Below are 26,027 nucleotides of genomic sequence, written 5' to 3'. Positions count from 1 at the left end.
AACAAAACACACAAAATGTATGTCAATTTAAGAAGTAGAATACCATAAAGCAATATAAAAATAAAAGTTTTAAGAGAATCAAATTAATGGGAGGATATACCATATTCATAGATGGGAAAAATCAGCATTACAAAATTTTCCACCTCCTCAAGCTGACCTCCAGATTCAAGGTAACACCACAATCTAAGCATGTCTCTGTGCAATTGACAAGCCACTTAGAAACTTCAAGTGGAAACTACAGGAACAGACCACAGGCAAGAAAAGGATCCAACTTAAGAACTTCCTCTACTGCATATCAAGCCACAATAGTAAGGATAGTGGGCCCAGCGGCGTGGCCTAGCAGCTAAAGTCCTCGCCTTGAAAGCCCCGGGATCCCATATGGGCGCCAGTTCTAATCCCGGCAGCTCCACTTCCCATCCAGCTCCCTGCTTGTGGCCTGGGAAAGCAGTTGAGGACGGCCCAATGCATTGGGACCCTGCACCCGCGTGGGAGACCCGGAAGAGGTTCCTGGTTCCCGGCATCGGATCGGCGCGGCCGTTGCTGCAGTCACTTGAGGAGTGAATCATCGGACAGAAGATCTTCCTCTGTCTCTCCTCCTCTGTGTATATCTGGCTGTAATAAAATGAATAAATCTTTAAAAAAAATAAAAAAAAATAGTAAGGATAGTAGAGTATTGGCATAGGACAGGCAGCTGAAGCAACAGAGAGCTCAGAAACAGATCCAAGCATAAATGGAGACTTGATGCGTGGCCAACACAGCAAGGCAGCATTGAAAGGATCATCTTTCACATGTACAGTGCTTGCCAAAGGGATAGTCACGTGATAAAGAATAAAATATGACCCAGATCTCAGATCATAAACAAAAGGCAATTCCCAGTGGCTGACAGAAACATCTGAATGGTGAAATAATAAACTATTTAGATAACAAAGCACTCAGCAGCACAATTAATAGCCCTTGGATACATGAAAATTTAGCATATATACTGGCCGCAGTCACACTGGCCACAGTTCCAGGTCACACAGGGCTAGTGTCCATTACATTGGAAAGCTCAGATTTAACCCTCTAGTGCTGGGAATGGACAATCTTCATAACCTTAGATTATCTCACAAAAAGTACAAGCCATGGAGAAAAAACATCAAGACTACTTTACAATGGTCCTACTTGGGGGATGGTGTTGTGGCGCAATGGGTTGAGTCATCACTTGCAATGCTGGCATCCCATATGAGAGCGCTGGTTCAAGGTCTGGTTGCTCCACTTCTGCTGCAGTTTCCTGCTATTGTGTCTGGGAAGGCAGCAAGATGGTGTCCTGAGCACCTGCAGGACTCCCGTGTGAGACCCTGACGGAATCCTGGCTTACAGCGCTGGTCTGACGCAGCCCTGGCTGTTGAGGCTGCTGGAGGGTGAACCAGTGGACAGAAGAGCTCTATCCCCTCTCCTCTATTTCTCCATCACTTCACCTTTCAAACAAACAAATAAGTCTTTTAAAAAAGACTTCAGGTTATCAAAAGATTCTATTATAGAAATCAAAAGTCAGGCTACCATGTCAGAGAAGCTATCTGCTAAACATACAGCCACCAAGATACATACTGCAAGATCTGTGAAAAATTCCTCTAAACAGTAAGAGGAAAACAAGAAGGAACTGGTAGGACATGAACAGGCATTCACAAAAGAGGCTGTCAGCCTCTTTAATCATCAAGGATATCACACTTACACTAAAATGAGATACCGAAAGATATCTACTTCAAAGACTCAAGTTAAAACACAATATACACACAACGTTCCCACTGCTGCTGGGAATCTATGCTAACAGAGCAGTTTTGTACAAGCAGCATTACTTGGTGAAGCTGAAATACATATGCAGACTGTGTAATCCAGAAATTCTATTCCTGGCATATGCCCAATAAAAACACACACAACAAATGCATCACAAGAAACATCCACAGGATAACCATAACTAAGACTGGAGGTGAAGGCGTGCATTTGTTCATAACAAGCAGGCAGGTAAGTAAAGTGCCATGGAGTCCTAAAGTCGAACGCTGTGCCATGCAGCAATCCAAACGAATGGAGTTCTAGTAGTGCATCAGCATGGGCATTGCTGACCAACATAACACTGTGCTTAAAAACTAGAACTTTAGAAAGTATCAAACTTCTGTCTGTTGTAACAAAATGTATACAACTGGAAACCACTATGCTTAGTGAATTACAGCCCAGTCCCCAAAAGACGAATAGCATATACTCTCTCTTTTATGTGATAGTTAATACAGAATACAAAAAAAATATGTATAGGAATAAAATGAACATACTGTGAACTGACTATTGTTTTGAGCCCTTGTTTATATACCTAAGGAGCTATGATCTTTATGCATCTTAGCTGTTGAATATACGGCTAGTGGTGCTTTAAGTCTGTAACTAGAGGGTGGCCTTAAGTTATGCTTTTACAAAAATTAAAGAAAGAAGAAAGGAAGGAGGGGGTTGGGAGAGATGGAGGGATATTTACCTATCTTCCTAGAATTGTACCGATAAAATATATGAAGTCTGTTTTTTTATATTAATAAAAAATTTTAAAGAGTAAAAAATAAAACCAGCATAAGGTTTTAGACATCAAATTAACAGTTAAATCTATGGAATACTATAAGACCAAATAATCCTGTCTTTTCATGGCTCTTGGTTAAGATGTTTCTTTTTTCTTAAGATATTTAACCTTTGGACCTCATGGGAACCCTGAGTGCACATTTTTTGAGTGTACTTGCCTTCTTCATTATTTTCTTAAAGATTTATTTATTTTTATTGCAAAGTCAGATATACAGAGAGGAGAGACAGAGAAGAATATCCATCCAATGATTCACTTCCCAAGTGGCCACAATGGCTGGTGCTGCGCCAATCTGAAGCCAGGAGCCAGGAACTTCCTCCAGGGTCCCTAGGCTTTGGGGCGTCCTTGACTGCTTTCCAAGGCTACAAGCAGGGAGCTGGATGGGAAGCAGAGTTGCCGGGATTAGAACCATTGCCCATATGGGATCACGGTGTGTTCAAGGCGAGGACTTTAGCCACTAGGCCACCGTGCTGGGCCTGCCACCTTCCCTATTAAACTTCGGTTCTATTCTTTGTTGCCTCAACCATTTTCATATTAATATTCTCAACTCCTTGTCTACTGTTTCTTGACTTATCACCTGGCAAAATCCTAGTTCTGACAGACTCAACTTGTATTACACTCTGATGAGACAGCTGTGCAGATACTAGGAATGCCACATTAAGAAAATCATACTGGGCAAATGGGACACTATGGCAGGCCCTCCAGGCCTCTGCCTGTCCATGTAGGTTTGTAGAGTCCACACGTCCATCTCCCTGGGGAAGGAAGTCAATCCTTCTCACTCATAGGAAACTGTGTGGAAGTCCCCTGAGAAACCAGAACTGCCATATGATCCAGCAGCGCCATGTCTAGGGATACATCACAAGGAAATGAAATCGTAATATAAAAAAAAAATCTGCATTTCCATGTTCATTTCAGTTCTATTCACAACAGCCAAGATATAAAGTCAGCCTAAGTGTCCATCAACAGATGAATGGATGAAGAAAACATGATCTGTATTTACAATGGAGAACTATTCAACAAATATTACTACCACAGCAGTGTGGATGGGCCTGGAAGACATTATTTTGGGTAAAATACAGTCAGACACAGAAAGACTGATACTGCATTTTCCCATACTTGAAAGCTAAAAAGTGGACTTGCAGGAGCAGGGAGTAGAACAGTGGTTATCGGAGGCTGAGAAAGGTATGTGTGGAGGCAGGATTGACCTTGTAGCATAAGGAGAGGGGATGGTCAATGGGTCCAGGGGAGCAGCTGGACCCAAGGACTCAGTGGTTTATAGCAATTCATTTAACATTTCAAAAATAGCCATAAGGAACAGTGGGTGACAGAGGAAGGATGACCCAGTCCTTATACTGATCCTCATATGTATGTACTGAAATGTCACACTACTTCAGAGATGTGTGCATTTTCTATGTAAGAATGACATATAAACATGTTTAAAAACCTTTTCCATTTGTTCTGAAGCTCTAAAATCCTTCTCTGTCAGCAATTGGATTTTTATCCAACTCCCCAGAAAAAAAATAGAAGCTATAAAATGTCCTTTCTTGCAAACTAAAAATGCCTCTAGAATCCATATTCATGTTTGTCCTCCAGCACTTTGGTCACAGAAGAAGAGTCCTTCCTTGACCCTCCACCCCTCCACCCCTGCACCCTTGCCGGGCCTCTGCTCTTCCAGCGCTGTCCCTCCTCTCTTTCCTCTCAAGAGATGAATCCTTATCAATCATTAAAACACTCAAGTATTTTCCACCTCAGACACAAGCATCAGTTACAATGAAGAATAAATCCCATTTCTCTATTTTTACCCACGAATCACTCAGTATTCCTTACTAAGCCAGAAAACATCATCTCATTATTCTTGGCCCATTTCTGGTCTCACCATCAGGAGTGAGCGCCACAGTCGGCTCACTCTCCCCAGGAATGCTGGGAACCTGGGAGTGTTGAGCCTGGTACAGTTCAGGCCTTCCTAACCCGGCTGCTGTGCTGGAACCTGGCCATCTGGGTATCCGAGACCCCAGGACCTCTTCTGCTTCCTCAGACACTTCTGCTCACACCCTCTCGGGACCTTTCACGGGGCTTTCTGGCCTTCTGTTAAACTATGGCATAGTTCCAAAGGATCTTTTCTCTTCCAATCACCTATGCTGTGGACCTCATCTATCCCCATCACCTCTGTGACCATTTATAGGTGATAATTTCTGACTCCACATGTATATTCGATTTGTTTCATGAGGTTTAGTGACGTGTAACTCATATCTGCTGTGCTTTCTTAACTTAGACTCTTGAAAACTGAACTCAACCAATCCTTCATGTGTCAGCAGTACCATGTAAGAGCCAGTCTCCCCAATACAGTCAATTCCACCTTCTTAAAGTCACTTCTTTTGATCTCTAATATTCTTTTTCATCTAGGCATTTTTACTCTTATTTGAAAGGCAGAGTGACAGAGAAAAACTTTTCATCTGCTGGGTCACTCCCAGGCTGGTGCCGGGAGCCTGGGACTCAGCTGGGGTCTCCTACATAGATGGTAGGCACCCAGATACTTGAGTCATTGTCGGTTGCCTCACAGGGTGCACAGCAACAGGAAGCTGGAATCAAAGTCAAGAGACGCTTCTTATCTAGACACTCCGGTATGGAGCACAGGTGTGGCAAGTGTCGTCCGAAGCACTGCGCATGTCCCTCCAGTATCATTAATAATCTCCACCAGGTTTTCCACCCACTGAAGCCTTCATCACATATTTTGATTCTTTTCTCTGGCAACTGGTTTCCCTGCTCCAAGCCCTAATCCCTTCCAATCTTTTCTACATAGACGCCAGCATAAGCTGCAATTGTTGACCTAATGACTGCAACAGTGCTTGTATGTAGTAAAACTCAAGAAGTATTTATCAAAGAGAGAATCAGTTGATATTCCTGGCCTTATTTAAAATGCAACAATATAGAAACAGCTCCACAGGACTCAGAGATGCCATATTTGCTTGTACTCTTCATTGTACCCCAGAATCTCCTGCAAGTCTGGTCTACACTTCTTTTTTTTTTTTTTTTTTAAAGATTTACTCATTTTATTACAGCCAGATATATACAGAGGAGAGACAGAGAGGAAGATCTTCTGTCCGATGATTCACTCCCCAAGTGAGCCGCAACGGGCCGGTGCGCGCCGATCCGATGCCGGGAACCAGGAACCTCTTCCGGGTCTCCCACGCGGGTGCAGTGTCCCAAAGCCTTGGGCCGTCCTCGACTGCTTTCCCAGGCCACAAGCAGGGAGCTGGACGGGAAGTGGAGCTGCCGGGATTAGAACCGGCGCCCATATGGGATCCCGGGGCTTTCAAGGCGAGGACTTTAGCTGCTAGGCCACGCCGCTGGGCCCATGGTCTACACTTCTTGAATCAATGAATAAGCATAGAGGTAAAACATGAGATATTAAAGTGCTCTGGGAATGCATACAAATGAAGCAGGCATAGAACACAGGAGTGTGACTTCCCACACTGCAAAAACTGAATTTTTCCGTAGAAAAAGGGCAGATTTCCCTACTTCATTTTTCCCCCATAATCTGTCATTGTCTAGCTTACTGTACCATTTACTTATTTATTTCATCTATTGACATCCCATCTTTTCCACATTAGTTTTTGCTCCCAATATTTATGTGTATTGTTATGGAATCTACGGCAGGTACTAAGTGAATATTAAATTAAAGTTATTCAGTAATACCTGTTGGAAATCAGCACAGTGGGCAGACCCTTTTGTTTCTGGCCCGGCTGTGTTACAGATGCGTGAGCTCTAGCAGCTTGCTTGGCCTCCCTGTATCTCACTTGACCTTTGTCTGACACATGCAGAGCACTGTCAAGATCTTCAGCGTATCCAGAGTTTATACTTCACTATACAGAAGAATGTCCAGCAATCCCCTAACATTTGCTACTATTGCTGGAACAGCTGCTAGACAAGATAAATTCTGCTTATTAGAGGTTTACACAATAGAGGTACATTCTGCCCAAGACTTGAACATTTCCAAACAATTTCAGAGTTTTTGTTTTTCTTAAGAATAAGTGAGTAGCTGACAACAAAATACTCTCCTTTAGGGTAGTGATCTAGTCTGTTTAAACAGTCAATTAATCTAGCAGGCAATCACTGCCAAGAGGAGCAACTCAAGCATGAGCAGTTCAAACTATTTCTAGAGAAGGTACTTCAGGAGCCAAATGGCTATGTTAAAGGTATTCAAAGTGCCAGGCTTTTTTTTTCTTTAACTTGGGAGATGTGGGAGGTGGTATATTCAAGGTACCTCATCCTGACAGACTCCTCACACAGGGCTTTATTTAACATATTCTTCCTATCACAGTAACTGATAACTCAACCCAAGACCCTGACTCCATGCTTAAGGGGGCAGGACCTAAAGGCTTCCATCAAGTCATGCTCAATTGTGTGTGTGCAAATCTAATGAAGTTTTCAAAGCAAAGCCCCTGCCCAGCTGGTGGCGACTCCGTGAGCAGCCTCTGGACAGCAGAAACCACAGCCTGACTGAGTCTGGCCTGAAGACAACTGCCCCGATGTCTCAGCCGCATGTGGAATCAAAGGCAGAAAAACCTGCATTTCCACTATCTCAGTCCCGTCAGTGGAGAGTAGCTTGTGTGTGGCTCCAGTCTCCAGCCTGGCTGACATCAGAGGAGTGATGATGACCCTGGTCAGTCAGTGCAGGGACATGGGCCTCCTAATACACTGAGCAGGAAGCAGTAGCTCTTTCTGAGAGTAACATGGGAAAACATAACAAAACCTTTAAATAGCAAATGTGAGGGCTGAATGTCTTTAATTGTCTTTAAGTGTCCATTTATTGCTCTGCAAAGATTAAGGCACTCCCTGGGTCTTCTTTCCTCATTCATCATTTGGTTTTTCTCCATGTTTTGGTGATTACAGTGAAAGTAAACCTTGTCATTACATCACACTGAAATGTTTGTGAAGTTGAGGTTGGACAGAGGAAAGGAGACTTGAGTTAATATTCTGAAGAGGACAGCCATCAACAGGACAATATTCATGCACATACCTGATCAGTTTTGGCCTTAGCTCCGATTACTGGCCAATACTTTCACTGATGTCAAGAGTTCAGGTGCCACGCAGGAAATGCAGCAGGAGGCAGCAGCAGGCGCAGAGCAGCAAAACATACAATAACTGCCAGGCCGCACACGTGTGTAGAGCAGCCACTGGATCCAAATAAAGCCAATAGCAGCTTCCCTAAGGAGCACACAGCCCTTCCTGGGGGCTTCCCAGCCCAGCGGGCCAGTCTGTGGCACAGCCACGGGCTCCGGGGGTCACGGCCTGCCCTGGGCTGCTGCTTACCCATGATTTGCCTCTTTCTCAAACTCTGGAAATGAGACTATGAATATCCCTCAGATTCAAAGTTTGAGGACTGTGATGTTTATTAAAAATTAAAAATTGATGGTAGGTAATTATCAAAATGAAATGTGCTAAGATGAGTAATATTAAAATTAATTATTAAATATTCAAAATGGTATTTTATTTTTATATTTATAAGCTGCTCCTTTCATAGGAATAAAAGTTCCAAAGATCAAAGGAATGAGGTAAAATTCTTTAAAGGAGGCCTGTGCATGCATTCTAGGCATGTGTTAAGCCGAAAGTGGAATGTTGATGGCAAAAGGTAACTCATGTTCTGCTTAACCGGACACAAGAGCAAGAAGAAACTGTTCAGCCTCTTGTCCTTACTGAAGTAAGCTTCCACTGAAATAAACTACAACTTAAGGAAAACAAAACTCAAATATGTCCATCTGTTCCATTTATTTCCAAGCAGCACACCCTGCTGAACTTGGTGTTCAGGACTCCCGCGAATATGGCAGAAATGAAGGTTCTATGGTTCGGGGCTGAAGCACGCGGATGCCTGCCTTGCACGTTGGAGGGCCTGAGCTTCCGGCCTGACTTCACCTTAGATCCAGCCTCCTGCTAACGCACGTTGGGTGGCAGCAGGTAGTGGCTAAAGTGTCTGTGACCCTGCCACCAGCCGGGGAGACCCAAAGGCGTTGCTGGCTCCCGGCCTCAGCCTGGCAACGCTCTGACTATAGGAGCCATTGGAAGAGTGAATGGGCAGGTGCAACCTCTCTCTCTCCCACTGTCTCTCTCATTTGCTTTGCCTTTCAAATATACACAAATAAGTAAATAAACTTGTTTAAATGGCATAATACAAAACTCCTTAGAAATTAATAAGGCAGGAGCCAAATAATATATTTTCTTCTCCTTTCTACTTAGATTAACTTGAACACTTACTTAGCAAATTGGTGAGGCAGTAAAAGCTGGATGAGAAAATAATGTTACACAAATGCCTAAGGAGCATTCCAGTCTGTAGGTAAGATTTTCCATATTCTATATTTACAGCTGAAAAAAAATGTTGAGAAATATTACTCAGCCAAAAACAATGAGAAAGAAATTTCATGTATCTCTTGATGTAAGGAAAGTGTAACGAGTCAACAATTCTCTCTTGTTTGGGGAAAGACATCTTTCAAGAGAGATATCTCAACAAGAGAGAGCAGGGTCTGAATGAAATCAGGCATTTCTGAGCTGGTACATGCATGTGGGAGCATGCAGCGCCCTGGCAGCGTGTGTCCCCCCGGCAGCAGCACGCCACCAGCACTACACTTCACACTGGGGGCTGTCAGAGACAACACAGCCAGCAGTGCTGATCTCCCCAGGGAGGAGGACGGCATGCTGGAGCCTCGTAAGGCAACACGTGCAGCCCAGTGTTGCAGGTTCACCGGGTGCCCTCAGCCCGCTGAAGGCTTCCACCAGAGGACTGCGTTAGGGGGACAGCTGCTGCACTGCCATCACCCTGTCTGCTCATGTGGCATATTTATTTATTTAAAACAGATGAATTTATCTTACTTGAGTTACAGGGGGAGAGCAGAGAGAGGAGACAGATTGCTTCCATCAGCTAGCTTCCTCCCGATGGTCACGTGGCTAGGCTTCCATATGGGTGGCAAGACGCCACCTTCCACTGCTGTTCTCAGGCCTTTAGCAGGGAACAGGATTGGAAGCGGAGCAGCCATGACCCAGGCCAATTCCCACACAGGATGTCCACTAAGTTACAATACCGGTCCGCTCAAGTGACTTAACAATCAGAATTCACATCCTCAAACTCAGATCCAAGAACTTCTCTGCGAATCACAGTGAAAACACTCACAGAATCACAGGACACTCACAGTCCCATTCAAACAAGCTCCACCGTGGCAGCAGTGGCCGGGAGCTGACAGCCGCTGTGCGGTGGCAGCAGCCACCACCATCCATCATTTCCTTGTCATTTAAGAATTAAGCCACTTCCAGTGCATGCAGATCCTCCAGGTGCACTGAACTGACGTCATTATGAGCCGTCAGGAAATACCCACCAAGACCTACACCAACATAGGGAAGTTCTGTTAAACAGCTGTGTGTTTTAATTGATTTGTATTATTTAAAATAGGAGCCATTAAAAGTCAGTTATCGGATGTTGTGTTAAAGGGATGCCTAAAGACTCCAGGGAGACAGGGTTCAAAAGCAAGCCAATCTCTGGGACTTCCCTGGCGCACTTAAGATTATGACTAGAGGAAGCACAATTAAATCATCAGTTTAGCAGCCATCATTATAAATCACCAGGCAACCTATCAAGCCTCATTATCCATGAATCCTTAACCAGAGCTTCCTGAACCTCACTGACAGAACGCCACCTAGTCCCCGAAAGCTACCTCAAGAGTTTTGTTCTCTGGGTGGATGGGTATGTGTTCTCCTTATTCAGAGAAATTTGTCAGGAAAGGAAATGAAGCTCAAAAACTAATCCGTGTATTTTTGCAAGTCTCAGCCACGCTAAAGCTTTCGAAATGAACTGCGTGCCCTTGCACACATGCCCCCCACGACGCGCACACGCCCCTCCTCTGCCACTCCTACACACGCTGCTCCTGCTTCTTGCGTGATGGAACCAAATGAGGAAAACAGCCAGGGAGTTTCTTCCCACTTCCAATCCTGCAACCCAATTCCTTTACTTGTACCCGCCTTCCCCAGACATATGGAAACGAGAAAAAAAAAAAGTCTTGGTTTCCAAATTTAAAGCATGCAGTTCAGGTGTTAAAACTGAATATGTTTAAAGATTAAGATATAGGCTGAGTTTTGACAAAACTCTCTCTCCTTGCAGAGTTGGGAAGTGAAGCAGGGGCTGGCAGGAAAGGCACTGGTGAAGAGGCCACCCCGCGGGCGTGCGTGCACACACGTGCAAGGACGTGGCACATGGGTCTAGTGCTGCCAGGTCTCCTAGGGAGGAGCCTCCCTGTGATTACCCGTAGGAGCAGTAAAGCGGAAGGAGAGCCAGGCTAGCCCCAACGGGAGCAGCCAGAAATGGCTGCCCGCAGGGTCCGCAGCCGGCTGCAGCGCAGCAGAGGATGGGGTAGTGGGTCGGCTCAAGCGGGTGACAGAGGAGGCCCTATGTCTACTGCACTGTGCCTGCGGCCACTCTAGCTTCAAGTGGGTGACAGAGGAGGCCCTATGTCTACTGCACTGTGCCTACGGCCACTCTAGCTTCAAGCGGGTGACAGAGGAGGCCCTATGTCTACTGCACTGTGCCTATGGCCACTCTAGCTTCAAGAACCCATAAAAAAGTTCTAATTGATGTAAACAATATAAATATATATATATTTTTTTAGGACAAAGGACATTTTAAAAAGATTTATTTATTCACTGGAAAAGCAAAGCAACAGAAGTAGAGAGGGAAAAAAAAAGAGAAAGGAAGAAGAAAACGGAGAGTCTTCTATTCACTGGTTTACTCCCCCAATGCCCATCAATGCCAGGTCTCGGCCAGGCTATGGCCTGGAACCAGAAACTCCATCCTCATCTCCCACCTAACTGGCAAGGGGCCCAAGCACCTGGGCATCTTCTGCTGCCTTCCAAGGTGCATTAACTGAAACAGCTGGGACTTGAATCAGCACTCTGACATGGGATGCCAATGTCAGAAGCGGCTGTTTAAGTCGCTGTGTCAGAACGACAGCCCCAAACACAGGCTATATAGAGAGACATCTTTACAGCAATTCAGTTATGAAATGCAAGTTTTAATACTTTAATGCATGGTCAGTGCTGTGGCAAATCAGAGCTGCTGCCTATAACCCCAGGACCCATATGGTGCCAGTTCGTGTCCTGGTTGCTCCACTGTCCATCTAGCTCATTACCTGTAATTGGCCTGGAGAAACAGGAGAAGATGGTCAAAGTGTGTTGGCCCTGGCCACCCATGTGGGAGACCTGGATAAACGTCCAAGTGCCTGGGTTTGGCCTGCTTCGGCCCTCCAGGGGGTGAACCAGCACCTGGAAGATCTCAATCTCTCTCTTTCAAATATATAAATATATATGTATATAAATGCATATATATTTTAATATTTTTAGGGAAGACAGCCCACAAAAGCAAATATTCTCTAATACTCACAAGTCAGGATGAAGTTTTGCAAATGTTTCAGGAACTGAAGAGGGAGCTACAGAGCAAGCAAGCAGTGGGTCTGGGACAGACGCCTTCGCCTCTAGCTCAGTAGTTTAGCATCAATCCAAGACGAAAAGAAGGAATGGATCAGAACCTAAATTTGACCCAATTAAATGATAAACAACAGAAAATCACCACAGGAGCTGTGTTTGCCTGGAGACATGTCCACTTTTAATTATGCACTGGGCAATGTGTAAAGTGTTGGACACATTCTGATTTGTGTATTCTTCCTACTGAGCCTATGTCGATGTCAGAGACTTTGGCAGTGTGTCCAAGTCCAGGCAGCTGGTTAGTGGGGTTCAATCTCCTCTCTGGCCTCAGCATCCAGCCAAACGGGATCTGTGACTGACCCCAAGTCTGGGCAGAAACTGCACACCCTGTGTGTGTCCTTCGTTATCCCAGGGAGCTGGGAGGTCACTGGAGCTGCATGGCTTGCATTGGAATAACTCTGGAGCCAACTTACAGAGATTTTAACTGACCAGAGGCAAGGCACACCAAACATCAACAATGACAATCACCACAATGAAAAACAGAAAACACTCCTTGTCACCCCGTGAGGACACTAGAACGCAACTCATTGTCTTAAAAGCTACAGCCAGAAGAGAGAGAACCTAGCATCACCCTGATTCTCCTAAGGGATGCGTGCTCCACTCAGGTTAGCTTGTGGGAGCAAACCCTGACACTACACAAGTTTAACTAACAAATAAGGAGTGACAGCATTACAACAGCACCATTTTGGAACCTGGGATTAATGGGCCTAGATGATAACAAAATATCAGTAACCATCAGTGACTACTAACACCACACACATACAAAAACGAGACATACCCTGCTTACCCAGAAAAACCTATATTATATTCACGTAAAAAAAAATGAAATTGTAGATGTGATCCAGTCTCAACAACCAATTCCAAGTTCATAAAAACTACAGGGAGAAATACACCAAACGCCACCAAAAAGATACGATTAGCAAAAGCCAAACATCCAGACTTCAAAATAACTGCAGACATGCAACAAAAAGTCACCAGTAAAAGAAGGGAGGGAAGAACAAGAAACCATAAGGATTTAAAGTCTTGGGGGCCAGCACAGTGGCTCATTAGGCAAATCCTTCACCTGTAAGCACCAGCATGCCCGGCTGTCCCACTTCCGATCCAACTCCCTCTATGGCTTGGGAAGGCAGCAGAGGACAGCTCAGCTCTCTGGGTCCTTGCACGTATGACAAGACCCAGAGGAAACTCCTGTCTCCTGGCTTCAGATCAGATTGGCTCAGCTTTGGCCATAATGGCCACCTGATGAATGAATCAGCCAATGAAAGATTTCTCTCTCTCTCTCTCTCTCTCTCTCTCTCTCTCTAAATCTGCCTTTCAAATAAAAATAAATTCTTAAATAATTACATTGAAAAATAAAGTCTTAAGAGATGTTGACCAACTTAAGATATAAACATTATTTGGATTCTAATTTACAAATATGTAAAAATTTATAAACTGTTGATATTTAAGCATAAATTATTTAATGATACTGAGACATTTTAGCAATTTGAGTTGTGACAACAGAGCTATAATAATATAAGACAGGGCCTGGTGTGGTGGCCTAGTGGCTAAAGTCTTCACCTTGCATACACTGGGATCCTATATGGGCACTGATTTGTGACCAGGCAGCCCCACTTTCCATTCAACTCTCTGCTGGTGGCCTGGGAAAGCAGTTGAGGACGGCCAAAGGCCTTGGAACCCTGCACCCGAGTGGGAGACCCAGAAGAAGTTCCTGGCTTCGAACCAGTTCAGCTCTGGCCATTGTGGCCACTTGGGGAGTGAATTACAGGATGGAAGACCTTCCTCTCTCTCTCTCCTCCTCTGTTCATATCTGACTTTCCAATAAAAATGCATAAATCTTTTAAAAAAATTACTTATCTGACTGGTGCTCATCCACACAAACACATACATCTTCACATACATTGAAGGAATGCTTTTTTTTCTTAGCCCCTGACATGATCACAGGCACTCTCTGCCTCACTTTTCAGTGGCTGTTTTTGTGATGTGCCACACCAGGGTGGGCATACCCGACCGAGGCACCTGTTCACTTCCTGTGAGAACAGCTGCTCGAGACGCTGGACAGAGCAGGTCAATAATCACCATAATCGAATGCATGAGATGCATGAGTGGCCTGTCTTCAGAGAGGGTGCCTATCTCATCATCAAGACAGAGGCGAGGCAGATACAAGTGTGATTACCAGACATGCAGAGCAACCAACAGTGCGCACAACCAGGCCTGAATATGAAGTGAAATGCCTTCTCCATTACGCAACGGCTGCTGTTGTTTTTAAGTCACTTTGGAGGACAGGATATCACTGCCTTGTGCCGGCTGCAAGTTAATGATCATTAGTGTAACTGCAAGTCGGCAGGTCTGATTCGCCGCCAGCGATGGCCTGTCAGCCCATCTCCCCAGCGCTCTCTCACTATCCTGCTCTCTCTCTGAGCACATCCTAATTTTTCCTCCACGTGGGGTCTGAGAAAAATGAAGACCTACTCCTCAAAGATCACAAAGAAGAGGACAAAAACACAGACACACTAACCAACCTGGGATTACACGCCAAGACCCCCAAAGGAAACACTGATAATGACTTTCAAATGCCAAGTAGCACAAAGACTATGGACAAGTTCCCCTTGCATGAAGTCCCTAGTGCGCAGACATGTACTATGACCAGCAGTTCTAAAGCTTCAATGAAACCTACTAAAAGTGGGGTACCTGCTCACTGGTCAAATCCTAATCACACAAATTCCAAAAGATCTGACTCTCACAGCTCTGTGATAATCTGATTCTTCCAAACACCCCTCTTAGTAAGAGCCCGAGTCCTGGCGGGTAGACGCAGCGATGCCGACCGGGAGAGCACTGTACCAGGGCCAGGTGGAAGACAGACACAAGCCTGTCAGTGTGCTAGGAGCCTAAGGAACAAGGGGAAGCAACCTAGTAACTCAGAAGCAGCCCAGTGCCTTAAACCCCAAAGCCTGCCCATGCTCTCCCCACAGAAGGGTCCCCCAGAAGGATCCTTCCTGTTGCACTGCTGGCTCCCAAATCTGACACAGTGAAGTCATCAAACCTTGGGAGGAATGTTACTTATTTCACACCCTGTGAGAATGGGGTGGAGGGAGAGGTGGCAGGAAGCCCTGCACGTCCTCCCGTCTAATCCACACTCTGAATGTAGTGTGCGCGCCAAGCCCTTTCTCGAGCCACGTCTGTGGCCTTAGGTGCACTTCTTCCAGCTCTCAGCTCAGCTCCCAGTCCTTCCCCGGGATGGCAGATGTATTCTCCCCACTAGCCTGAACCCCTGCCATCGTCCAGAGGGACGCCCAGCTGTCCTGATGGGTGGGCCAGCTTCATCAGACCTAGCCACTTGGCTCATCACCGCTCTCCAGCTCACATCTGAATTCTTTCTCACGTGAAGACAAGAACTTTCAAGCAGTTCTCTCCTGTAACGCCATGACATATGAAGACAAAGATGGTCCCTGAATAGCCTAACATTTCAGTGCCTACCAAGTGAAAGACATTGGTCAATTCTATTAGAAACCGTCAATGTACAGATGGGTTCCTTGGTTAGCAACTTAGAATGTCTACCAGTGGAAAGAAATCTGCTAGTAATACCAAATCAGGAAACGAAGAAGACACGGATGAATTAAAAATGTTGTGCCTTGTACAGACACATGAAATTAAAACATAAAAGGACACAGACCACCAGGAATCATGCCCTCCACTGGCACTGAGCAGATTAAGAACTGGACAGAGAGAGCAGGTGGGAACTGCACCCCAGAGCATAATGAAAACACCCCTGAGAAGGAGGTGAGAATGAAGCGCTGAAGTCGAATGCACCTGTCCTGGACACGCTGTCTGCCTTTGACACTCTCCTCCTCTAGCCTGGCTAGCTTCTTGAACCTTCCCACCAAAACCCGCCAGTTTCTAGATCCTAGGACACCACAGTACACCTTATGGGAATTTGAGATTATTTGTGAGACATGGGATGTTAAAATTCTCAGTACTCACCTTGGTATATTTTTTAAAAAAGATTTATTTATTTTTTTATTGGAAAGGAATATATACAGAGAGGAGGAGAGGCAGAGAGGAAGATCTTTCATCTGATGATTCACTCCCTAAGTGGCTGCAATGGCCAGAGCTGCACTGATCGGAAACCAGGAGGCAGGAACCTCTTCTGGGTCTCCCATGAGGGTTAGGGGTCCCAAGGCTTTGGGCCATCCTCAACTGCTTTCCCAGGCCACAAGCAGGGAGCTGGATGGGAAGCGGGGCCGCTGGGATTAGAACCAGCGCCCATATGGGATCCTGGTGCATGCAAGGCAAGGATTTCAGCACTAGGCTACTGCGTCAGGCCCATGATATTTTTTAAAAATCCCTCATACATTTCTTTGCACCAAAATAAACTTGTTCCCTATTTCCATTTTTCTACCAGTTTTGTCAAGTGTCCTGGTGATCCCAGCAGGGGGTAGGATGTGAGTGAGGGGCAGGAGCAGAGGAAAAGCGGTCAGGCATGAAAGGATTTATCAGCACCCCCAGGGGAGTTCGGGGGGCTCCCCCCAGGAGGGTGATAGTGGGCAGGGCAGGGAGATCATCACACTTACAGCTGGCCTTATCCTTAACGAAAACCTAAGAAATGGTCACTTGCATTTGATGTTAAAGAAGTGTCTCTGGGCCCTGGTGCTGTAGCCTAGTGGCTACAGTCCTCACCTTGCATGTGCCGGGATCCCATATGAGCACCAGTTCTAATCCTGGCAGCCTCACTTCCCATCCAGCTCCCCCCCTGTGGCCTGGGAAAGCAGTCAAAAACGGCCCAAACCCTTGGGACCCTGCACCTGCGTGGGAGACCTGGGGGAGGCTCCAGGCTCCTAGCTTTAGGTTGGCTCATCTCTGGCCATTGCAGCCGCTTGAGGAGTGAATCATCAGATGGAAGATCTTCCTCTCTATCTTTCCTCTTCTCTGTATGTCTTCCTTTCCAATAAAAAATAAATACATTTTTTAAAAAGTGCCTCTCACAGGCTGGGAAACCTCACAGTGATGGGAGGCCCACTGCTGTTTACGATCAAACAAATCAGAGCTGGTGAGATCATTTTTAAACAAGGCTCTTACAAAGCTTAACAGAGGCTTGAAAAAATAAGATATTTGACATAAGCAAAATCATTTTCAAGGAGATTGTGATTGGTGGCAAGGTGATAAGTATTTTTAAATTCCTACAATAATTACCTGATTTTAGGGAGGCAGTAACAATGGCTTACATGACCAGCAGGTCTATTTTCTCTACTTTTGCAAATCACTATTGCAGACCTACTATTAATCAAAGTTTGTTATTCTCTCTCTCTGTTTTGGAAAATGCACCCACGAGGGACACAGCTAAGCGTCGCGTGCAATATAAGCTCCACCCTTTACCCCACCATCTGTGTGCCAACTTGGCTTCAACCTCTAGTTTTCCTTTAATGAACACATTTTCATGGAGCACCTGCTGTATGGCAAGGACTGTGTGAAGCGCTGTGTTGGAAAGTTACAGGGTGCTATGTAAGGAAACTAAACCGGGAGGATGGTATGAAAGCTGCTGTTCAGTAGCGGTGAGGGGCAGTGAGATGGGAAGGAATGTGGAAGCAAGATCTAGACACAGAGAAGCAGGGGAGAGCCCTGTGTGCACAGACACAGAGGAGCAGGGGAGAGCAGCCCTGTGTGCACAGACACAGAGAAGCAGGGGAGAGCCCTGTGTGCACAGACACAGAGGAGCAGGGGAGAGCCCTGTGTGCACAGACACAGAGGAGCAGGGGAGAGCCCTGTGTGCACAGACACAGAGGAGCAGGGGAGAGCCCTGTGTGCACAGACACAGAGGAGCAGGGGAGAGCCCTGTGTGCAGACACAGAGGAGCAGGAGAGGGCCCTGTGTGCACAGACACAGAGAAGCAGGGGAGAGCCCTGTGTGCACAGACACAGAGGAGCAGGAGAGGGCCCTGTGCGCACAGACACAGAGGAGCAGGGGAGAGCCCTGTGTGCACAGACACAGAGGAGCAGGGGAGAGCCCTGTGTGCACAGACACAGAGGAGCAGGGGAGAGCCCTGTGTGCACAGACACAGAGGAGCAGGGGAGAGCCCTGTGTGCACAGACACAGAGGAGCAGGGGAGAGCCCTGTGTGCACAGACACAGAGGAGCAGGGGAGGGCCCTGTGCGCACAGACACAGAGGAGCAGGGGAGAGCCCTGTGTGCAGACACAGAGGAGCAGGAGAGGGCCCTGTGTGCACAGACACAGAGAAGCAGGGGAGAGCCCTGTGTGCACAGACACAGAGGAGCAGGAGAGGGCCCTGTGTGCACAGACACAGAGAAGCAGGGGAGAGCCCTGTGTGCACAGACACAGAGGAGCAGGGGAGAGCCCTGTGTGCACAGACACAGAGGAGCAGGAGAGGGCCCTGTGTGCACACAGAGAAGCAGGGGAGGGCCCTGTGCAGAAACAGAGGAGCAGGGGAGGGCCCTGTGTGCAGACACAGAGGAGCAGGGGAGGGCCCTGTGTGCACAGACACAGAGGAGCAGGGGAGGGCCCTGTGTGCACAGACACAGAGGAGCAGGGGAGGGCCCTATGTGCACAGACACAGAGGAGCAGGGGAGAGCCCTGTGCGCAGACACAGAGGACCAGGGGAGAGCAGCCCTGTGTGCACAGACACAGAGAAGCAGGGGAGAGCCCTGTGTGCACACAGAGAAGCAGGGGAGAGCCCTGTGTGCACACAGAGAAGCAGGGGAGGGCAGCCCTGTGCACGCAGCCCGGAGCACCCTTACCTGCTGAGTGATGGCGTCCCACGGCGCCTGCAGCAGCCGTTCCCGGTAGCACTGGTGCACTCCTTCCCAGATGTCCTCCAGGGTCAGAGGTCTCCCGTCTGTGAAAGAGCACACAAAAGACCAGGTTAGCCCCTGGGCCAGCTACCCACCTCAAGCTACCAGAAGAATCCACAGCAGAGCAAATCCTAGGGGTGTTTGCCTCATAAGAGTGTTACCGAGACTATCATTTCCTTCCTGCAGGGAATTTAAGCACTCATATTTTTTTCCTTTGCAACTAGTTAACAGTTAAATTATCCACTCATTCATTGCCTGCAGCAATTTTTAAAAAATAATAAGTGAAACCCAAATGTGTTTGAGAGAACTGACAGATACACGTGTAAGCAAGAGGACCAGGAAAAGAGGCCTCTGTCCTCCCAGGATGCTCTAACGAGCTCTTCGGTCTTCGGAACAAATAGCCTATTTTCACACTTCCTCCCCTCGGTCACTGACTATCTGCAGTGTCCGAATCGCTCTGATGGGTACCATGGAGAACACAGGAAAGGAAAACACACAACTCCTTCTGCTAAGGAGCCTGTCATCTACCAAGGAGACCACCACACGGAATCCAGCAGGAAGCAAAACATCTAAGGACCAGAGGTTGCTGTTGTTCTCCGCTAGACCAGAAGGGGGAGACATTCACACCCAGCGTCTAAGGCAGGTGGCGAGAGGGGCGGCAGGGAAAGGAAAGAAAGCTTGGGGAACAATAATACCCCTTCTGTTGCTTTAAGCAGTTTCAATTATCCACCACATCCATCCAACAAGCACCTCATGAAGACCACTGCGTCAGCCAGCTGCACACGAGATAAGCAAAGAGGAAACAGCCACGTTGAGAAAAGGAAGCAGAACTTCCAACCACACTCCGCTCAGTCAGAGCTACCGAGGCTCTCAGACCTCCACGTGCACGCGTGTCCCTAAACAGACTAGAAACACATCCGTGGCATCCACAAAGATGCAAGATGTCACAGAACTCCAAGGAAGAGACCAGCCATGCTTGTTTGCATTACCCTGTGTGGAAGTACAAATTATTTTGCTTTTAACCTTATGTGTACAATGAGAACGACGCCGCTCTCCCAATGTTGGTTCTCAGGGCATCAGCGAGACCTCGCGGGACTGGAGCCAGGCGCACAGTGAGAGCCTGGTAAATGCCAGTCGTCCCCTCGCAGCTCCCATCCCACGACACCCGTCACCTCCTCAAGCTAGAGTTGTTTCCAGACACGTCTGAGGATCTTCCTGTTTCTATACCGTGCAAACTTTTTGATATAATAATACACTAATACAATAAGCGCGGCATTTCTCGTGTTTGACCTGCAAAGCTGAACTTTTCCTCAACCTTTATTTTCAATAAATAGCAATAGGATATTTTGATACATTTTCAATAAGTATCTTCAACTTGGCATTTATCTGGTGGCAGGAGACCATTATCTTGTGATAAATAGTTTTATTTCATTGACATTTCCATGTCTGTAAAATGAACAAGATTTATTCATCCAATTAACATTTGAATGTCATGTTTAGCTACAAGTTAGACGCACGCTCCCTTCAGTATCTCTGTTATATTGTTTTCTGAACACATTGACACAGTAGGGCCAAACTCTGCTAAGTGCTACACATGCTCACAACATGCATGAGTGCGTGAGTGTGAGTGTGTGTGCGTGTGTACAGCCGCTGCAAGAGGCAATTAAGTCTTAAGGAGTTCTCTGTCAAATGGTGAAAAGGTGACATGCTTTTAAGATCATCTTCACATGTCCAAGTTAGAAGAAACCAAGTGGTAGCATAGTCAGATGTCAGAGCTGACCGTACTTCATCACTCGTGACAAAGAATTCCCATAGTTGTTTTTTTTCTAGATTAAGATAATACCATAATATTACTATTCAGGATATTTTTAAAAGATTTACTTATTTGTATTGAAAAGTCAGAGAGTCATAGAGGAAGATCTTCTGTCCGTTGATTCATTCCCCAAGCGTCCACAATGGCCAGCGCCGCACCAGGATCCTGGAGCTCTTCCAGGTCTCCCACACAGGTGCCTGGTACCAAGGCTTTGGGCCATTTTCAACTGTTTTCTCAGGCCACAAGCAGGGAGCTGGACGGGAAGCGGGGCTGCCGGGATTAGAAGCAGCACCCACATGGGATCCCGGAGTGTGCAAGGTGAGGACTTTAGCTGCTAGGCTACCATGCTGGGCCCTATTCAGGACATTTTTATGTCACTAAATCAAAAAAAGTAATTAGTAGGAATGCATTTCTCCATATCCCTTGATTGTAATGATCCAAAGAATTACAGTAAAGGAAATATTTTTATTAGGGAGAAAGAAGCACAGCAAAACGCCCCACGTTGACCCTTCACTGTGCTGGTTCTCTGCCCCACGTGGTGCTGCACAAGACAGCGCGACTCTCTCCATCTGTCACCCTCGATTCTGGTGATGAAAAATACAGATCCTCATTATATTGTCTGCTCTCTGCTGCTCTCTCCCCCCGCAGAGCTAACCTCCAGAAGCAACCTTTGACCATCCTCTGGAGTCCAAGGTCTCTGCCATGTGGGAATCCAGTGGATCCAGTCTAAGTTCTCCTCTGCTGAAGGCATCCAGGGAACAAACCCAAACATCCTGGGCCCTCTGGCCAACAGACCCAACAAGGGAACAAACCCAAACATTCTGGGCCCTCTGGCCAACAGACCCAACAAGGGAACAAACCCCAAACATCCTGGGCCCTCTGGCCCAGGCCAGCAGACCCAACTTCATTCACCATTCTTGTCAGTGCATAAGCCCAGGGAGTAACTGTCCCCCAGCACTCTCATACACACTCCCACTCTTTGTCTCCAGTCCATCACTCTCTGGAGTGATGCAGCATGGTCCTGTGATTACACATCCTGCCGTTTCCAACCACTGAGGCAAGCTCGGGGGAGAGAGGAGTGCTCACCATTCTCACCCCTGGGTGCATCCCAGCACCTGGCTCAGACCCCAGTGCATAATAACTGGTTAATAAGGTGTTGCTCAGGTAATAGAATGGAAGAAAGCGGACATATTTTCTCTACTCAGTAGTCTGACATAAACCTTTCCCACATGCATAAGAAGGCATCCTTATGATGTTACCGGCCTTACAATACTGTGCTAAGATGGCACACTGTAGCTTACTGCATGCTCTTCTGTTGTTGGTCACTTCAATTATTCCTGGCTTTGAAACAGGACCTAGGGCAAAGCAAGTCACACGGTAAGCCACAGCAACGCTTCTGCCTTTGAATTATTTCCTTTTGATAAATTCCCCAGAGTGGAATCACTAAGTCAAAGTGAAAAATAACTGTTTTAATTCTAGTTCAGAGGAACTAGTATCTCACCACGTCAGGACTCTTCCCCAGAGTAAGGAGACCAGGAGTTCATTTGAGAAGTAGGCACTTATGTGGCACTTATGATATGCCAAACGTTGTCCCAAGCCTCTGTGATCCAACAGTGATGGCTGCTTTCTCGTGGGTTCCATTCTAGCTGGAGGGACAGCTACCATAAACAATGCACCTCATTCATGAGTGGTACAGTGTGCTAGGAGGTGATGTGCAGGGTGGACAGGGGGGACAAGGGATACCTGCAGGGGGTGGGCTCACTTGAGAAAGTGACTTGGGAGCCAACAGCAGAGGCCCAGACTCTGTGGTCGCCAGGGGGGAAGGAGGACTGTTCCAGAGGCAGGGACCACCGTGGAGAGACCCGCGGCTGGCAGGGGTCAGCGGTGCTTGCAGGCCCTGAACAACACTGGACTTCCTGTTCTGAAGGAAGAGCTTTACTGGTGTGTTTTGTCAGCAGGGTTGTGCAACCTTCACCTCAGCCCTCTCTAGAACATCCAAGGTTCCTCCGCGTTGCAGTGGGAGTCGGACCCTTCATTTCTGTCCAAGTGTGTTGTACACCATTCCTTGCCTACCCACTCATCAACTGGTGGACATCTGGGTTATTTCCACTTTGGGGCCATTCTGAGGCTCAGGATTCTGGGAACTTTCTGTGGGAATGTTTGCACGGCTGGTCTTCTCCTTTCTTTGGAGGGCAAAACCGGCAGTGGCAGAAATGGGCCACAAAGTAACTCTACGATTAAACTTCAGAGGAACCATCAGACTGTTCTTTCAAAGTACAGCCCTATCTCACATTTTACCAAAGCTAGAGAGAGCTCTAATTTAGCTGTATCCTTCCCCCACCCTGAGAATATCTCTGTTTTTAATTATAGCCAACCTAGTAGACATGGAGTGCTATCTAGTGGTTTTGATTTGCATTTTGCCTTATAAGTGACATTGAGCAAATCCACACATGCTTGTGTCATATTGCCTTCTGAGATAAATGCCCACTCAGATCTTTGCCCTCTTAAATTGGGTCTTTGTCTTATTATAGAGACGTAAAAGTTCTTGATATATTTTAGATGCAAGTCTCTTATCAGATGTATTCATTTGCAAGTATTTTCTGACCTGGAGCTGGCGAAGATCACAAACGACCTGGATGGTGCACACCTGCCGCCTTCACGGCACGGCGTTTTCTGCTATTGTCTCATTTTATATATCAGTTGATTGCAGGCTTTCCTTTGGGCAGGAGCCTTGGATGCCTGGTCCCCTGGTGTCCAGCAGCAGGGTGGTACAGCTGATGCTGGTCCTGAAGGTGGCACAAGACGGGGACCAGCGCTGAGGCCACAGCCGCACACAGCACAAGGTCCAGGCAAGGCAAGAGGCCTGCGGGGACCACTGCGGCTAGCTGGAAGGGCGACACAGGCCCAGGGAGGCATTTACCTTTAAGGTGTGCCCAGCTGTCATCCCCATGAGGCCAGGACGAATTTGACCCAAGCCCTCAAAAGAGTCGGTGGGGCATAGTTTGGGTACAAAACGAAATGAGATGCGTACAATCTCCTCATAAAAGCTACTTTCCAAGAACTTTCCGAAGACTGCTTGTGTTTTCCTGATTGCCCTTTTCTTCACAACGAGCCCGTTCCTGTTGAATGGAAACTGGAATCATTTTGCACATGTTTGCCTGTGGTGTTTATAAAACATGTAGACCCAAACGTTTAGCTTGAAATTTAAAAGTGGGCACATAAATGAGCCCTGGGGGAAGTGCACGGGACACATGAGTATCTGCTTGCATGTTCAGTGCAGAGCATCTTCAGTCACAAACTGTGCGCTCAGCCCGGAGGGCCTATTTTTTTTCTGCCTGACCTCAGTCAGAGAAGACGTAAGCATACTCAGCCAACAACTCCCCCGTCTCAGACACAAGATACTCGATGGCACCAATTCCAACTGCTTAGAAATCTCATTAATCACACTGAGGCCGAGGAGTCGGTAAAATCCCTCGAATACTTGAAAAATTGAAGTAGAAGCCAGAATAATTCCAGCTGCAACCTGCAAAGTGAGCGCAGTAAATTGAGGTCACTCACTAAGTGCCTACTATGTGCCCATGTGTCTGGGATGTGGTACCCATTGAAGCTACTGGAACGTCCTATCTGCCATCGGAAATGTCAGTGACACAAGAGGAAGACACACTAGGTGAAAATGGAATAATTAAAAAAAGAACAATCTTCAGAAACTGCCAGTGGCCTTTAATTGAACATTTTCATATAAAAATCTCTCAATTGAATAATAACCCACATGTCAAGTAATCTATATATTACTCAGAATGTGCAGCTTTCTAAATTAGATTTCTCAGGGCTATTAGTTTTCATGAATCCAACGGCAGCGTGAGCTATCCCATGAGCACCACCTAACTTCAGCAAAAGCTCACGGAAGTCACTTTATCCTCATTGTGTGTCACTTGACAAAAGTTTCTGAACTCCTAAATGAAGATTAGACAGGGAATAAATTATTCAGCAGAAGTTTAAGAATAATCTTCTGGATGTGGTCACTGGAAATAAAAAACGGGGAAATGGATTTTTCACAACAAAATGCCATTTTTTGACACACTGTCTTCAACGGGGCTATAAAAAATATAAAGATTCATGTCACACTGCAAGCTGAGGCAGAGATGATGCTCCACCAAGGGACAAAAGGTATTTTCATTTCAGTGAGAAAATCGCACTGTGATACAAAATGTGTTCTGGGTCCTGGACAGTCACCTCAGCCACTACCCTGGCGACTTCTGTAACTTTTACTTATTTCTACAAATACCTTAACATCTACATTTTTGTTAATGTACAGAAATTTGAATGGAAATTCCAAACATACAGCTTATGGCAACTTCATTTTACAAATGTGTATGTTCAGATCTAGTCAGTTAAGTTTTTAAAGACTTATCTGAAAGGCACAGTTACACAGTGAGGGGTAGGGGGGAGAGACACATAGAGAGAAATCTTCTACCTGTTGGTTCACTCCCCAGATGGCCACAGCAGTCAGGCTGGGTCCAGTGGAATCCAGGAGCAAACCTGACACGTACATCTATAGCATTAGGCAGATGCAGACAGACAAGGGACATCTGACTTCTTAGTATCCAAACATAATTCCAAGGTTAGGAGAGAAATCCCCTAGTGAACTAGGAGGCAGAACCCAGTTTCCACCACTAAAATCAAGCAGAAGCAGGTGTTTTACTTCCTTGTCATTCTGCTGCCTTCAGCTGATGCTGTGATCCAGCAAAGCTTAGCCAGTCCTTGCCTGCTTTACCGTGGTGAGGTTCAAGTGACTGCACAATGAAGTGTACCTGGCTAGTACGTTACAAACAGGTGATTTTAAAGTTTTGTTTAATAATCTTCTACTTTCATAATTATTATTCCATGAGGCTGGCATCGTGGCCCAGCAAATTAAGCCACTAACACCAGCATTCCATGTGGGCACCCTTTCAGCTCCACGTCCAACCACGTTCCTACTACTATGCCTGAGAAAGCAGCAGCAAATGGCCCAGCGTTTGGGCCTCGCACCTGGCTTCTGCTTGGCTCAGCCCCCACCATTGTGGCTATTTGCACAATAGCTGTATTCCTGCCTTTCAAATAAATAAGAAAATCTTTTTTTATGGCTTATCAGTCCAAGCTTTAAAACTGTTATATATTTATCTACATTTCTGAGTTTAAAAATGGGTTTTCAAGTACATGATAAAGCTTATGAATGCAATAGTCTGATTTTTGAGATAGATGAACAATAACACACAAAGAACAATTTTTGAACTGCTTAAACACTATGTTAATAAACTTGTAA

The 26,027-nt window shown here is 46.3% G+C and overlaps 1 protein-coding gene across 2 annotated transcripts in view; it reads right to left on the bottom strand.

Moving 5' to 3' along the window:
* The window catches only part of ATG10 (autophagy related 10), a 169,501-nt gene that overhangs the window by 27,130 nt on the left and 116,344 nt on the right, over positions 1–26,027 (bottom strand). For both annotated transcript variants that reach the window (XM_058656325.1, XM_012927310.3), the window contains exon 5: positions 18,859–18,956. In XM_058656325.1, coding sequence (XP_058512308.1) covers positions 18,859–18,956 — 98 coding nt within the window. The remainder of the gene's footprint in view (positions 1–18,858; positions 18,957–26,027) is intronic.

Source organism: Ochotona princeps, chromosome 28, assembly GCF_030435755.1.
Source record: "Ochotona princeps isolate mOchPri1 chromosome 28, mOchPri1.hap1, whole genome shotgun sequence".
Taxonomy (NCBI): Eukaryota; Metazoa; Chordata; class Mammalia; order Lagomorpha; family Ochotonidae; genus Ochotona; species Ochotona princeps.
Note: the sequence above shows the minus strand (reverse complement) of the source record. Positions and strands in the feature narration are given on the sequence as shown.